At 41.6% G+C, this 14,782-nt stretch overlaps 1 protein-coding gene across 7 annotated transcripts in view; it reads right to left on the minus strand.

Annotated features, from left to right (window-relative positions):
• The window catches only part of DEPDC5 (DEP domain containing 5), a 46,758-nt gene that overhangs the window by 8,559 nt on the left and 23,417 nt on the right, over nt 1-14,782 (minus strand). For 2 of the 7 annotated variants that reach the window (XM_009330790.1, XM_009330788.1), the window contains exons 25-37: nt 14,286-14,442; nt 12,948-13,108; nt 11,766-11,883; nt 11,423-11,590; nt 10,310-10,529; nt 9,289-9,422; nt 8,344-8,452; nt 5,436-5,498; nt 3,685-3,836; nt 2,829-2,906; nt 2,255-2,387; nt 1,293-1,401; nt 772-996 (exon numbers count right to left, since the gene is read on the minus strand). In XM_009330790.1, the coding sequence (XP_009329065.1) occupies nt 772-996; nt 1,293-1,401; nt 2,255-2,387; nt 2,829-2,906; nt 3,685-3,836; nt 5,436-5,498; nt 8,344-8,452; nt 9,289-9,422; nt 10,310-10,529; nt 11,423-11,590; nt 11,766-11,883; nt 12,948-13,108; nt 14,286-14,442 (1,827 nt within the window). Of the gene's footprint in view, nt 1-771; nt 997-1,292; nt 1,402-2,254; nt 2,388-2,828; nt 2,907-3,684; nt 3,837-5,435; nt 5,499-8,343; nt 8,453-9,288; nt 9,423-10,309; nt 10,530-11,422; nt 11,591-11,765; nt 11,884-12,947; nt 13,109-14,285; nt 14,470-14,782 lie in introns of all 7 variants that reach the window. The other 5 variants (XM_009330787.1, XM_009330793.1, XM_009330792.1 and 2 more) reach the window with 3 other exon arrangements.

Raw genomic sequence — 14,782 nt, forward strand, 5'->3', positions numbered from 1 at the left:
GGAAAGAGGAACAAAAGCAAGTGACTCAGGCTGGCCTGGAAATGCAACAAAAAGCTGACAGAGCAACACAGTCCATCGTGCAGCCAGTATGTTTCACAGGCTGTTAGCGGTAGTCAGTGTTATACTTCACACGTTACAGAACTTTAGATATTATAATGGTATCTTGCCCAGCACTAAGATCTTCCAGACACAAACTCTACTGCTTCCACACTGCAGGGATCATTTGTAGCTGGGCTTCCCAGACTTTAATATAAGGAGTCTGGCTATACATGGTTCAGATTAGCTGAGAAGCCTCCAGCACATCACAGAAAACTTCTAACACATCTGGATCCCACTGTGGCTGTTGCCATTAAGAAGCAATTAGACATGTCATTTTAAGTACAGCTTGGTTGCTCTGCTGTTCTCGCAACTTATCCCTCCATGCTCACCACAGGTTGTGAAGAGTCTCTCTGGATCCACAAGGAGACAAAGTCAGTATTTTCCTCTCTAAATTCTAGAGGATGGCATGGGGGGGAGGTTCAAGAACAAGGAATATTTAAAGAATACATTTTACTGTATTCCAGTACTCAGAAGCAAAAATTGCCTGCTCAGCCAGTGAAACACACCTCCAGCATATGAGAACAAGTCCACGTGCAAGACACATGTAAGGCCAGCATGAAATTTGCAGCTTTATTGCTGGTCCACGTGAGATCATACCCTTGGCTGGCTGTTCTTCCCCTTTCAAACTATCCCCTTGAACTTCCCCAGCTGTCACCTGTGCTGTGCATCTACCTAATAGTGCAGCTGCCTGGCTCCGTCCTCCGAAACTGCGGCTAAAGGAACTGTGCCTACTTGCATAGGAGGCTGGGCGGCTGGGCAGCCAGGGCAGGAAGAACGCTGGGATTTCCGAGTGCAGGAGCTCTTCTGCCACAAACGCCACCTCAAACCATTTCCTCTGGAAGGCGGAGAAGTCATCCATAGCAGCTGTGTGCCACATAGTAGGCTGCTGCATGCCCACTGAACAAAAAGCAAGGGGAAGGACAGATTGAAGTTAGAAACAAGTGTTCAAGACCAAGAAAGAGACATAGTTATTTCTGAAAAAGGGGAAGAAAAAAAAGAGTTATGTTTTCTGCAATTCCTTTTTTTTTTTTTTTTTTTTAAACAAAAAGGCTGAGTTTCTTTGACTCTCTTTAGAGCAGTGTTTTTGGTTGCTCTCAAAGTGCATTTCTGCTGCAGCACCTGTAAGAATCAAGTACAGCTAGTGATTATGCAAAGGCATAATGAGGAAAGTCTTGTAATAACACAATGCTGACCTCGGTCTGGTTCTTTGTCCACAACAATCTTGTAAAAATAAAAGCCATAAATAAAGGTTCGTAAAGCTTCTCCAGATGCATGGACAATAAGCTGCTCTTCTAGCATTTTCTAAATAAAAAAAGAGAACAGAGTGAACATGATAAAAAAGAAGTCACTCTTCCAGTTACATAAAAAGGTCGTTAGAGAACATTAGGAAATAATTTTCTTTTTCTTGACATCTTTTTGTCCAGATATATGCCTAACGAGAATATCAGCAATGTTATCGCTTGATATTCAGTAAATGTAGCAAGTCCTCACCTCTCTGACAAATTGCATTCGACCTTTCCGCAGATGTCTGCCTTCCTCCCTTACCCTGCTCTGGTTTTACAGATGGATTTATAGGAAGGTAAGAGGTTGGAAACATTCTAGGTTCTCTGCTAATTGATATGGGATCTCAGCAGAGGAATGAACTCCAAAACATTTCCAACCTTCTGCCCCTGACACAGTTCGACAGGGAAGAAAAAAAATTCATGACCACAAGCAGTGTTTCTGGCATAAAGTGTGTATACTTCAGCATCCATAAAAAAGAGGTTTTTATTACAACTTCATTAACTAATTATCAGAAGAAAAAACAAAACTAAAAGCAAACCAAATCACACTTTAGTGCCTCATAATTCTAACACAATGGAGAGTTCTTGGTAACTACTAGCTAATTGGAGGTTATACACAGAACTGTCATCATATAAAAGTGGAAGAAATAATATATATATTACTACTGAAGAATATGTTGCTGTTTTGCGATAAGGAAGCCAAAAAATGTCATCATTACCTCATATTCTGTTGAACACTGTTTTCAATACCTATCAATACAAGGATTTTAATAAGAAACAGAAATTATTGCTATGCTTTCCTCTACAATTCTACTTTCTTCACAGAGTGAGGTATTTCTGGCCCTCCATACACCCCTTGATAGTTCTCTTACCTGCATTATGTCAATCGCCATGGCTTGGGTTTGCACACCTTCCACATTATTCACCAGCCAGTGTACAACTTCTGCACTGATGAAACAGTACGGAGAGAGGCCCTTCTGTTCAGAGAGCAGCTGGATCCCTGTGCTGAATCACAGTAAGTCACACATGTTAACACGGACTGATCGATAGTTCTTTTAAGTTACAAAGACAAAAATCACTGCTGGGAAAAAAAAAAAAAGGGGTGGGGGGTAAAGGTACAGAACAAGAAACGCACAATGTCCCCAGAGTGATATATCATTAGCTTCTGATAACAAGATGAAGAGCTGACATTGACAGCACTTTCTTGTCAAAGCAAGAATTCTCAGTAAGACACTGTTCTGGGATTCTAGGAATTGAAGTCTGCAGCAATACTCGTACCTCAATTTCTGTAAAATTCCTTGTTGGAGAGATTGGAACTGAATAACAAAAGGAAGCTTAAAACTCTTCCACAGCTGACATGGGGCTCTCCTTTGAGTGACTCCATGCCTCACGTCCTCTTACAAAACATCTAGACAGAAGTTAAGCATATTTACATTAAAAACTTACGTGGGGTGTTTCATGGCTTCGAGAATCTCTATCAAGGTGGAGGAGGAAGTCAGAGTGCTTGCTGAACACTGCTGAGAGCTGGGAAGTAAGCAGGAGCATGTTCAAAAATCAAGGAAGCTGCCAGATTTGTTCAAATATGTACATTTAAGAAATATGTTCTCTCTTCTCTTCCCAGCAATGACTTTGCCACATTTATTTCCTTTTTCATCTCAAGACAGACAACTAAAAGCATCAGACCTGTATTTTCCCCCTGAGGTCACCACGTCATTGCTATATTGACCCAATGCACACTATATTATATACAACCATACCCAGGAGCAATTGAGAGCTAACATTTTGAGGTTGGCTTTTTTTTTTTTACTGTAATATACCACCGCAGGAAACAGGTGCTAATATAGTTTATTTTTAATGTTGCTTTCTCCCCAGTGTCTTGCCTCCAGGTTAGAACCTCTTGGATTTCATCAACCTACTCGATCCAATTAGACCTGCAGGCCCCTCCTTTGCTAAAACAGACAGAAGACAGATGTCAATTCAAAGCCTGGTTTTCTGCTAACAGATTTCAGAAATGGAATTTCTTCGTTCTTCATTTCTTGAAGAATGAAGCTCTTTTTGTGGGTGGGGAAATCAGGCCTTGTATTCATTTAGTTCTGGAAAACTGGGTTGCAGGGCTTATTTTACTACCACTCTTTCTGCATGTGGAAATGCTGCAATAAGGTCTTGTGACAAGTGGCTTCTAGTGCTGACAGACATAGCACATCTCGTTCTCAGGTTCCTGTTTAGGTGCCCGTTCCTTGACACCAGAAAGGGGAATGTAACTGAACAGAACTGCAGTATAGCACTGCTGTGCTTTTCTTACCCGCCCTCTGCAGCACCAGCTGTAGTATACCCTTGGTCTGCAACATTCTGGGAACTTCCCAAGGTCTGTGTGTTGCCCCTATCAGGTAACTGCCCCGTGTTTATCAACGTGTTGCCATCTGAGGTTGCAGGAACTGATTGATCTAGAGAGACCTGCAAGGAGTAAACACAGCAACATCTTTCTGAAATTTATGATGTAATCCATTTCCCATTTTCTACCCTCCCCACATCATCTGTACCTCAGCTCAAGTTAGTTAACAGCAAGCAATACTATAAGGCAAGCACAAGCATACGCAGAAAGGATAAATACAGCCTTACTTTTGTCATCACTACAGAGCTACTGACAAACACAAAATTCAGACCCCAGTAAAGATGAGGATCACCAACCCAGCAACAACTGTGTTGAGAGAACTACTGCCAAACCAGCAACACCAGTCCCAACCCAACATCTTCAACTTGAGTGAAGAACTGTGATTATAAACATGCAATGGACAGAATAAGGAAACTTAATCACTACAGGAAGTAGTAAGCAGTTAGAAAAAATAGTTTCAACTCTAACTCTCAGAGATATGCAAATGTATCACACGGAATTCAAGTTTCATAATGCACAAAATCAACTCATCTTCCTTCCTTTCTGAGGGTAGTATCAGGAGGCTGGTTAGCACCCACCCACACCTATGTCGCCAAGACAACAAGAACACTTTCCTCCTGCAGGAACACTTGCACTATTCCAACGGTAGACTGAATAGTTCACAAAATTAACATAAAGTCATTTCAGAAAGAACATGAATGCTGAAAGATTCAGCAAAGTACAGGCTGTAATTGCCATCTGTCATTAACACGTATGGAATATGTGGAAGGGCATATTATATAAAAGCTAGAGAGGTGGGGGAGAGAACACAAACAGCAGAGTAACTCAGTAACTCAAGCTGGTGTAAATATGAGGACTGATCTGCCATGATGAATCCACAGCACATGCACAGCTAGAAATCACAAAGCTGGTGGTTTGACTTAGGTTTGATAGCCAGACCAGAGTCCTTTATTTATGCCATTTCTCACATCCCAAAGATCCCTCACTCTGCAATGGCAGATGTCCCTTTTTGGGCAGCCAAAACCAGCAGATGCTCCAGTGTGGAATCTACAGTCCCCACAGCCAGCTAAATCCACTCTCCCTCCTCAGAGTTCACTTCAACCAGCAGTATTTTCTATGGACACACTGTGTTATTGCTAACTCCTAACTGGTGTTAAGTGTACAAACAACTTCCGTCACAATGACTCTTTTAAACCAAGATGACACCAGTATTTTCAGCCCTCAGTTGTTTAAGAATCCAAGGACACAATTTGACTTGGATCTCCCCAGAGCCACCTGTCAGTCAAATACCACAGAAGAAATTTAGCCAAGAACGAGATGAGTAAGCTGTTGCCATTTTGTTTAGCAAGGGAAGATGGAAAACGAGTACTTACTGAAACACAAAAAGAGAAGCTTCAGTAGTTGACAAGACAGTACTGCAAAGGACAGTAAGGCAAGGCACATGAACATCCAAAGCACATCACAAACATTGAATGGTGGAAGGAAATAGTCACATCCACCACCACCAGCCACTTGGTCCTGCTAATGCTGCGCATTCCCCTCTCAAACGAGCAGATCTAGAAACTAACACAGGTTCCCCATGTGGCAAGCTCAGGACAACAAATGCTCTCTATCTCCTCAGTCCAAAAGCCAGAGGTGACAAGACCCCATTCAAAACTAACCTGTGAGTAGAAGGTTGAAGCTGTACGTGGGCTGCGAACAAAATCCATAAAGAAGGCCCCATCCTGAAGGCATCAGAGGAAGTAGGCCCATTAATGGCAACAGCAACAGGAACAAGGAGTTGAAGAAAAGCAAATACAAGGTTGTGCAAGTGTGAAATGACCACAGAGAGAAAGTATGAGGAGAATGCAAATCCCAAACAGACCCAGAACATCAGATGCAGCAGAATGCAGAGCATCAGAAGTTACTCACACACATACCCTTACTTTCTCTCTCTGACATAAAACATTGCTCGTCCTTAGCACAGATGCTTTTCCAAAGTTTTGAAAACCACACTGATCAGAAGCCAACTGAAACTACAGCCTTCCCTCCACACTTCACAGGAGAAAGACTTGAGCTCTAAAGTACATGGGTTTCCATCCCAAATGCAAAGCTGAATAGTGATACAGAAACCTGTAGAACTGCATGTGTAATGACAAATATCCAAAGAAGGACAGCTTTTTTCCTAGTCTGTCAGTCATTCAAATGATAAAGAGGGAGAGGCAAAGAAGCTCTTTTCAGGAAGCACACTCTTCCTCTCAAATGCAGGTCTGGTATGGTGCAAAGGAAAGGGAAGAAAAATTCATCACAAAGATCTTTCCAACATTGTGTTTAATGCTTAATGCAAAATTAAACAGACACTGCCTGTGCTATGTTCCCCGCCTACTTGCAAACCCTGGATGAATTTATCCCCGGTTGCTATTCAAAGATGTGTCAAGATTCTCTTATCACATAAGACAATGCAGTGGAACTCAACTAGATTTTCATTCCCCATTTGCAATTCTTTATTCTGTTCCCTAGGCAAAATATTTTCTCTAGCCTGCAGTTAAGATCATGCTTACCCTGGTAGGTACGTATAAAACATTTTCTGGAAAGAATCAATGCCAGGGTTATACAGTTGGCAATTTATGCAGTGCAGAAGCAGAGCCAAGCACCCTGTATCCATAAGCGCAGACTTCCCAAACAGATTATGCATCAAGCTAACTCACTGTGTTAAAATCATACTGTATTGCCCAGTAACTGGCTGAAGTGGCTTGTCAGTTCTACTCTGAAACAGAGTAAAGGTGCAACCAGTGGCTCAGTTTTGTTTTGGAATAACTCCAGCGCTGAATAGCATCCTAGAAAAGCACTTGCTCCCTTGGCTGCTGACAGAGCACACAGCTGTGACAATTTGTCAGTACTTTGGTTGCAAGTCTCCGGACAGCCAATAGACATATCCATGCTGGTGAGCCCTAAAGGGGTTGTGTTGTCCTGGAAACATGAGGCACACACTTGCTGATGTTTCCAAGTGAGCATAAAGTTTCATGATAAGGCTACCTGTCCACCGGCACCTTTCCAACAAGTGTGAACCATCAATTTGGAGATGCCAATTGCTTCTCTCCCAGTCTCTATATGTATTTATTTATAGGGGTGTTTACTACTGTAGTGTAGTCTTTCAATTGATAACTTACTCTTCCAGATTGTCCAGTTAGCCCTCCAGAGAGGCTTTTGAATATAGTTACTTTTAAAATTACACAAGATTGCATTTGCTGGTAGCACAAAGTCTGCTACTTTGTTTCCAACACACTAGTGTGCCATTGCTAAGGAAGCCAATTTTGCCTTTTTCCCTCTGCCATGCAGAACAACCAGACACAACATTCTTCTGTCCTGTGTCCTATGTGGAATTTTCACCAGTTTTACTGGTAGAAAGAGACATTTACAATTTCTGTATTTAAAGAGGGAAGTTTGATGAAGCTGGTTTTCCAAAATGGTAGATGAGGAGAATGCAAAGCCTGAATTATGATCTGGAAGTTTGCAAACATGCCTCAAGTCAATTTCTGCACCTACTTTTTCCAAGCCTACCATGACCTGCTCCAGAATCTCATCTGTTTTGGAAACATACTCATTCTACAGATAGGTGTCTATTACTAAGATGATTGCAGTTACTCTATCACTTCAACTACCAATATCCAGGTCTCCAGAATAACACAACGCTTGTCCCTGGTGGTGGCAGAAAAGGGTGGATGTCGAAACACTAGATGCTAAGAGAAAACTACTGAAAGAGATGGTCAAGTTGATAGTGGGGAATCCGAGAACCTTTTCTTTGCAATACTTCAACTGTTGAACCCAAAGGCAGGTCACACTTAAGTGCTGTATCTTCGTTCAGTTCCTTATTACTTCTGCTGAAAGACCTTCATGCCACAATACAGAAAAATAATCAAATATTTCTGGTTGGACTCGGAGGTGGAATTTCTGCTCTCCTGGCACTCACAGGACAGTTGACAGGAAGGCTGAGGGATAGCACAGTCTTTTCTTTAAGTGTCTGAAGAGAGCTCCAGGAAGACAGTTTTCTCCAGCCTGGAGTCCAGCCAGTGAAGGAATGACATCTAAATCACTACTCAGGAACACATCCTCTCCTCTAAGCAGATGCAAGTGACTGGAGTTCCTGGTGTTAAAATTCCATTGAAGCTTCACACAGTTACTGTCTAGAGCTTGATTTTGCTCTTAAATACAGCCTTCATATAGATGCAGGCAGCACTGTACTACTAAATCTAAAAACCAAACCCTGACTGAAATGAAATGTGCTACTGGAAAAGGAAATAGACTAATTAACAAATACCACTTAAATTAGCAAAACACACTGAGATAGCATCCCAGGGATTCCATCTCATTGTCACAGTGTTAAAGAATTCAAGGACGGTTGTGCCCCAACCTCTTCTTATGCCTTTACACACAAAGGCTTAAGGGCATCCCCGGTACAGGACCGGTTCTTGCTGAATTAGAGAGTAAGATGTGGTATCACGTAGCCATGTGCTTAGAGAAATAATCTTCTATTATTTGAGAAATTCTTATGTAAAAACAGTAGCTAAAGAAAGACCAGACAGTCTTTACCTTACGAGGGCTATCCATATAGGTGGGTGTGATAGCAATGCTCCCACTCTCTGAAGGCTGTCCAGAGCTCTTCCCAGAAAGCATTGCTGCTTGCTGCTCCCCTAGTGTCCTAAAACAAAAGGGAGGAATCCAGAGTTTGTTCAAACATACTGTGTTGGCTTCCACCTGAAGGCAACTGTTGCAGAGGGGTACTACTGTATTTTCAGACATTTGCTTTCACACACTCTGAAGCAGAGTCAATCCAACGTTCTGTAAGTATTTTTACCCGACATAAACAATTTGAACTTACTCAGTTTTATTATGCATGTGTAATACGACTTTATCATTAAAAAAAAATTAAAATCCCTTACGTATTTAACAGCCACAATGTTTTAAATTGTGTTTACAGCATATCTGGTATTAGTACTCTTGAGTTTCTTTGATCCATTCTAGATCAATGCTGAAAAAGAACCTCAGAAGTTTCACAGGTATTTTAATAGATGTTATCAGTGCAAACAAGCTATTCTCTTTAGGCTGTATTTGTTACCCAATGTTTATACTGAGACCACTCAACTGATGTGGTGTACTTGTGTACATTTATGTCCCAGTTTAGCTCTTCTTATGTGAATACAACTGTACTGGTAAATCACAAATAGATGACAAATCTGATGTGTAACGGACTGAGATGCTACTTAAAAAGATGCTCCTAAATTACTGGATATTCACTTCTCTAGTCTCCACGTTCCTTTCTAGTCTTTGGTATTCATTCTATTAATGGAAACATAATAGAATGTGACTGGAAAAGTCCAGTATTTTCCCAGCCCTGCCACAAGGATACTAAAACAGCAGGATCCCACATCGCTTTTTTTGAGGCAAAGTTCCCCAAATCTGCTTTAGCCAGCCCAGGTGGAATACGTAGGAAGGATGTTCTACTGCTCTTCACACAGCCTAGTTGTAGAGACTCACTTCTGACTGGCTTCCATCTGCAGCAGAGCTGAGAGTGCTGAGGTTCCTTTCTTCCCAATGGGAGGCCCAGGCTGCTCCAGAGAGTGGGTGGGAATTGGACCAGCAATCTGCAAGCCTTTCATGGCAGACCCTTTCTAACAAAGAAAAATGAAAGCACAGACTTAGTCAAGCTAGGCTTAACTAGTAAGCAAGAACACAACACCTCATGTCAGCAGGGCTTTATCAGGTATGCTTTAAAAAGGGAGTTAAACCATAGGTACAAAAGAAATGGAACAGCCTAGTATCTTGCGTGGATGCTATTCTCAACATAAAATGGATGTTGTTTTGGAAAAGGTGGATTTGCTCGGAAATAAATTACCCCATTCAGTGTGTGAATTGGAAGAGAATTTCATACACACTAACCAGTTTCTTATCACCCTCTTAAAACTACTGTTCATCAGGAATTCACCCATACGAGTCTCTTTTCACAATCCTTTTCCTAGGTCTGCAGCACACAGCCAACCCAGCCTAGAAGTTACCAGCTTAACTACCTCACAGATCCCTTTTTATCAATTATCTGCATCACAAGGTGCAACAACGTGTCCAGGCTAACCGTATCTACAGCACAAAGCAATGCACATTTGCAAAGAGGTGGCATCAGGCTTGTGGTAAGACAAGACCAGCTGAGGAAAAAACAGAGCACCAACAGGCTAAGGCATGGCTATGCTATGCAGAAGAGCTTGGCTCCTCATTGAGTGAGCTAACTGTTCTGATTCTGGTTCCAGCCACAGCAGCATGGGACACCCGTTCCAGGTAAATTTAATTAGTGCAAGAATAGCAAGGTGTTAACAAGGCCATACTATTTGAAATCCAAAATAGTACGTCGGTCAACACTGTGCTTTATGTATGGATTACCTGCACATACACACACATAAACCCCCCAACTTGCTTGGGACTGTCTCAGGGTCTCTCTGCTAATGCTTCATTAGACGGTTCAGATAAAACTCAAACACTCAGCTTCTCACCCAACTAACTGACTCACTCGAATCATTCGATCAGATCGATGGCGTCGACGAATGCGGTTCAAACCCTCCACAAAGCGAATGAATCCGTCTAGGAGCTGCCACTCTTCCTCATCAGAACGGGGCTTGTCACCGTACACATCGCAGTGCACTTCTCCTTCCATAATGCGCTTTGTGGCACTGATGCAGGCAGGCAGAAGCAGAAACCGGGTCCTCCAAAATTTCAGTGACTCAATAAGGCTGAAGGAACATGGAAGACAGGACAGAGTTCAGCACAGTTTCCTACGAAGGATTTTACACTAAGTAAAATACATATCTATGTGCTGTAAATTTCAGCGAGTATAGTGACAATCTCATTCTGCTATCTCTGAGTGAGAAAGAGCAGATATGCAAAGGGATGGTCAGCAATATGAATATCACTGGGAAGTATTAAAACATTGATATGCAGAAGAGAAAACAAGGCTATCTTCAGAGTAATTGTATCATAGAGGTATATTTTCTTTTCTGTAAAAGATAGGCTACAAAGGCTTTTTCTCTAAAAATAAGCAAAGAAAAAGGAATTTTGAAGGTACACACTAGAGTAGGAGGCATTTTGATTGAGACCTGAAAAGAAACAAAGATAAAGAAAGACTGGTTTTGTTGAGAGAAGATATCAAAAAGGCTATTGATACTAGTGGAGATAACTTCACATTGCTAATAAGAAGCCCTGCTCTACAGAGCTTAGGAGTAGGACTACAGTCAAGCTAAGCCTAGAACTCAAGCAAGCCTCCAACAGATTTGATCTAAATGGAAGTTTTGAGTCAGATCCAGAAATGAGTAAGAAGCCAAGAAAAGCATCTGTGTGGCACAAAACGCCATCATATTTCTTTGCATTTGTCGCAGAGGAAAAAAAATAGTTCATGCTGAATTTTGTGATCAAGACTTCGTATCAAAGATCAGATAATGCAACAGCAACACAGTGTAAGATTCCTACAAGGTAACAGCTGCTAGGACCATACAAGTGAAAGCAGGCCAGTTACTCCTCCTGGAGTACTGAGCTTTGTGAGTTGAACTTGTTGAAGAAATTTTAGGTCAAAAAGGAAAAGAGGCAATTAGGACATGCAGAACAGTCTGGATGGAAAAGGAGATCTCACCTGAAATCCTCAGAGCCAGCAGAGCAGATATACTGATCCAAGTAATTCCACTTGTACTCTTCTAGTCTCTCATGGGAAAATTCTACCCAGCAAGAGACAAACTCAGAGTCAGAGTGTGAGGGGCACAAGCTGTAAGTGTAGTTTATCTGAGCAGATTCGTATGGATACCTAAAAGAGAAAAATGCAAACATTAATCTCAGCATCATCAATAGCAGTGCTTCTCTTCCTTCTCCTAAAGAGAAAGAAGGTTCTACAGTATGTTCTTTCAAGCAAGTATGGGCAGCTGGAAAAACATGTTCATCCGAACATTGATAGCAAACTGCTCGACCAGAGAGACACTCACTTTGGCAGGTATCGAGTCACAGTAATTATTTTGTCTTTTAATGTTACTTTGTGGAAAGTACGGCCCATACTCAGCCAGTACTGATCCTCTTCCTCAGGTCGATTTCTTGATACAAGACCTAATTGTAAAAAGCAAAACACACCCTCTGTCAGCTTACTGCAATTGTCAGAACTTTGTCAACAAACTGTACCTACAGAAAGAGACTCCAGAATTAGGCGTCTAAACTCAAGACAAACTAAAAGCCATCTTTCAGGCCACCTTTTTAAAGAACATATGCACAATGAGCCTTTTGTTCTTACAGTTAGGATTTGCTAGTATCACAACCAAAGAAGGGCATTCACAATTCATACACCACCAATATAGACCTTCTCTAGTAAGGACAGTTCGAGAACAGACAATATGAAGTGCTGAGAAACTGGTGGGTATGATGGTAAAGCTGGGCTCCACTTTCGCTTCCTCTCTGTGCTTCAGTCCTGGAACTAACCACTTAAGCATTTTACCAAAGCAGCCTTGCTGTTCATTCCCAAACCAGTGAATTAACAACCATATCCTATTCATGCATATTCCCTGCTCTATGAACATTGACTGTCTCATGCTGACTTGTCTAGAGAATATCCAGGAAAAAAGTCAGCAGTCAAACAGTAAGTCAGATTCTCTCAAAGGAATATGATACCCTCTTAACCCACTCCAGTCCTCTGGGATTTAACTAGGTTTAGCTGACTCATGGTTTCAGGACAACGAAGCTTTACCTGTCTACCTAGGACCTTCACAGCTATTTTAGAGTTAGGAAACTGCTTCTATATACATACATTTGGGAGCTTTGGGTCTCTCTTCTTCTAGAGATGTGCCTGCCCTGCAGTCACCACGTGAATTGTGTTTAAGATGTATTCACCCAAACGGCACTCAAGCTGTATTTCATTTGGGTTCACCATCATGAATATGAGACCAGTTTCTTATTACAGTTCAAAAATCCTGCACCTGTCCCTTCATGGTGCAGCTGAGTTGTTTGTGCTGCCCCAGATCAGGCTCTCTCCCAAAGATTTTCATATAACAACAATAAAAAAAAAGAAAGAAAAAAGCACAGAGGGCTTCAATGAGCATCTGTGCCCGATTCATAGAGGTTACTGGGACTGGCAGAAGGAGAGAAAGACAAGACTGAATTGTCAATACAAAGTCACTCACCTCGACTGTAAAGGGGACTGCTGCTGAGCGGGGGTGGCACAGTTGTGGCTGGTTTCTGTGGTTTGGATTGCACAATTATTTGATAGCCTTGCATGAGACGCTGACAAATAAACTCCTCAAACACCTGTTGGGCTGTCATCTGCACTCCTTCCTCATCTCTCCTGAACACAAAGGTTAAGCAGACTAGAATAAGGAAGCTGACCACACACCTATTCTTAGCTCTGCTTTTCCTAATTGAGGATTTATGCCTGCACTGGGCTCTGTGCAAAGTGGGCCCTCTGCCTGTGAAAACCAACCTGCAGGAACAGGAGAGAAAAATGGGTACCTTTCTATTTTAAACAGGTGATGATTAACTGCCTGGCAATACTTATTAATGCCTTTGAAAGCAGTTTTGCAACTAGTAAAAATTTGCTTACAACAGGTGTTAAACTTCCAATAAATTCAGCAATGATCAATTTTACAGCATTTTGCAAAGAATCTCAGCGCAGTTTGTAAGTGTTCAGCAGAGCTCAGAACTGCATGTGTGCAGGCAATGCTCCACCCTCTCCCACAGCAGGAAGTCTAGCGCAGAGAGAGATTAAAAGACACATCACTATGGCATCTTATTACAACTACTTCTGCTCTGAACTTCACCTTCCTGCTATAAAGGGATATCTGACATTCTTTTAGGTGTTTCTTCATTAATCCTGGTATTTCCTATGTATTTCAATCACTCTAACATTTTTGTTTTGTTCCCATAAAGAAGCAACACAAACAGGTCTTTCTGATGTCTTACAAGTTGTGGAAAGTTTGAAAAACGTTTAAGAAGATGAGACAGCTTCAGAAAAAACCAAACCAAACCAACCCTATTAAAGAACAGTTACCAGAGACCTCCAAGACAAGCTGAGAAGTTCTATTTATCCCACTAACACAATTTTTCACCAAGATTCTTTAAACTAAATATTTCTGAAAGTGAGGATAAGCATCTTAAACACTGTGCATACACATACATTTGCTCATTTAGTGGTTCCAAAATACTTGCTGGGAAATAGATTAACAAACCTGATAGCTTGAGGTTGATTTTTTTGATTGAAACACAACAGAACAAGAGAGATGTAAAATTTTGTACACAAACAATTTCTAACACCAAATCTACAGAACACAATACTGTCAGATGGTAACATCAGAAAAGCCGCAAAGTTACCACTGAAAAGAGAAAAATCTAAATATTCTGCTGCTAACTATGTTAGCAATTCATCTTTCTCTTGTACAGTCTCCAAAGTGTTCCTCTTCCATCAACTGCGCCCTAAGGACTTTGATTCAATGCAAGTTACTTTACAGAGAAGGTGCTGGCCAAACCTGTCAATGTCAGCTTCTGGGAGGAGATCATAGCAACCCTCAGTGTAATCATTCTGCAGACTCTGACGGTCAGGGAAGTAGTCCGTGGTAAGAGGGAGACATGCCGGAGTAGTGAGAGATTTCCAGTCCACTCCAACTGTACAACAGAAGCCTGGCACTACGGGGGGAGCAGACAGCGTCAGAACTGCCTCGTTGTATCATTGAGGGGGCAGACAATAGGGGCATATATGGTCACCCATGAAAAAATAGGGTGCAGAGGAAGATGAAAGAAACATGTGAAGAGGAAAGTTAGAAAGAATGAGGGACAAAAACGGAGTTGGCATAAAGTCAACAGGGACAAAAAGGGGGTGGAATGGGAAGGGAAAAGGAAAGCAGGACAGGAAGAAGGGAGGGAGAGAAAGAGACAGAGTTTGTTAAACAATGCAGTGCACATGCTAATTCAATCCATCATGCAAATGGCATTCAAAGTTAATACATTTAATTTCCTGTTGATTGAA

Source organism: Pygoscelis adeliae, unplaced genomic scaffold, assembly GCF_000699105.1.
Source record: "Pygoscelis adeliae isolate BGI_AS28 unplaced genomic scaffold, ASM69910v1 Scaffold358, whole genome shotgun sequence".
NCBI lineage: Eukaryota > Metazoa > Chordata > Aves > Sphenisciformes > Spheniscidae > Pygoscelis > Pygoscelis adeliae.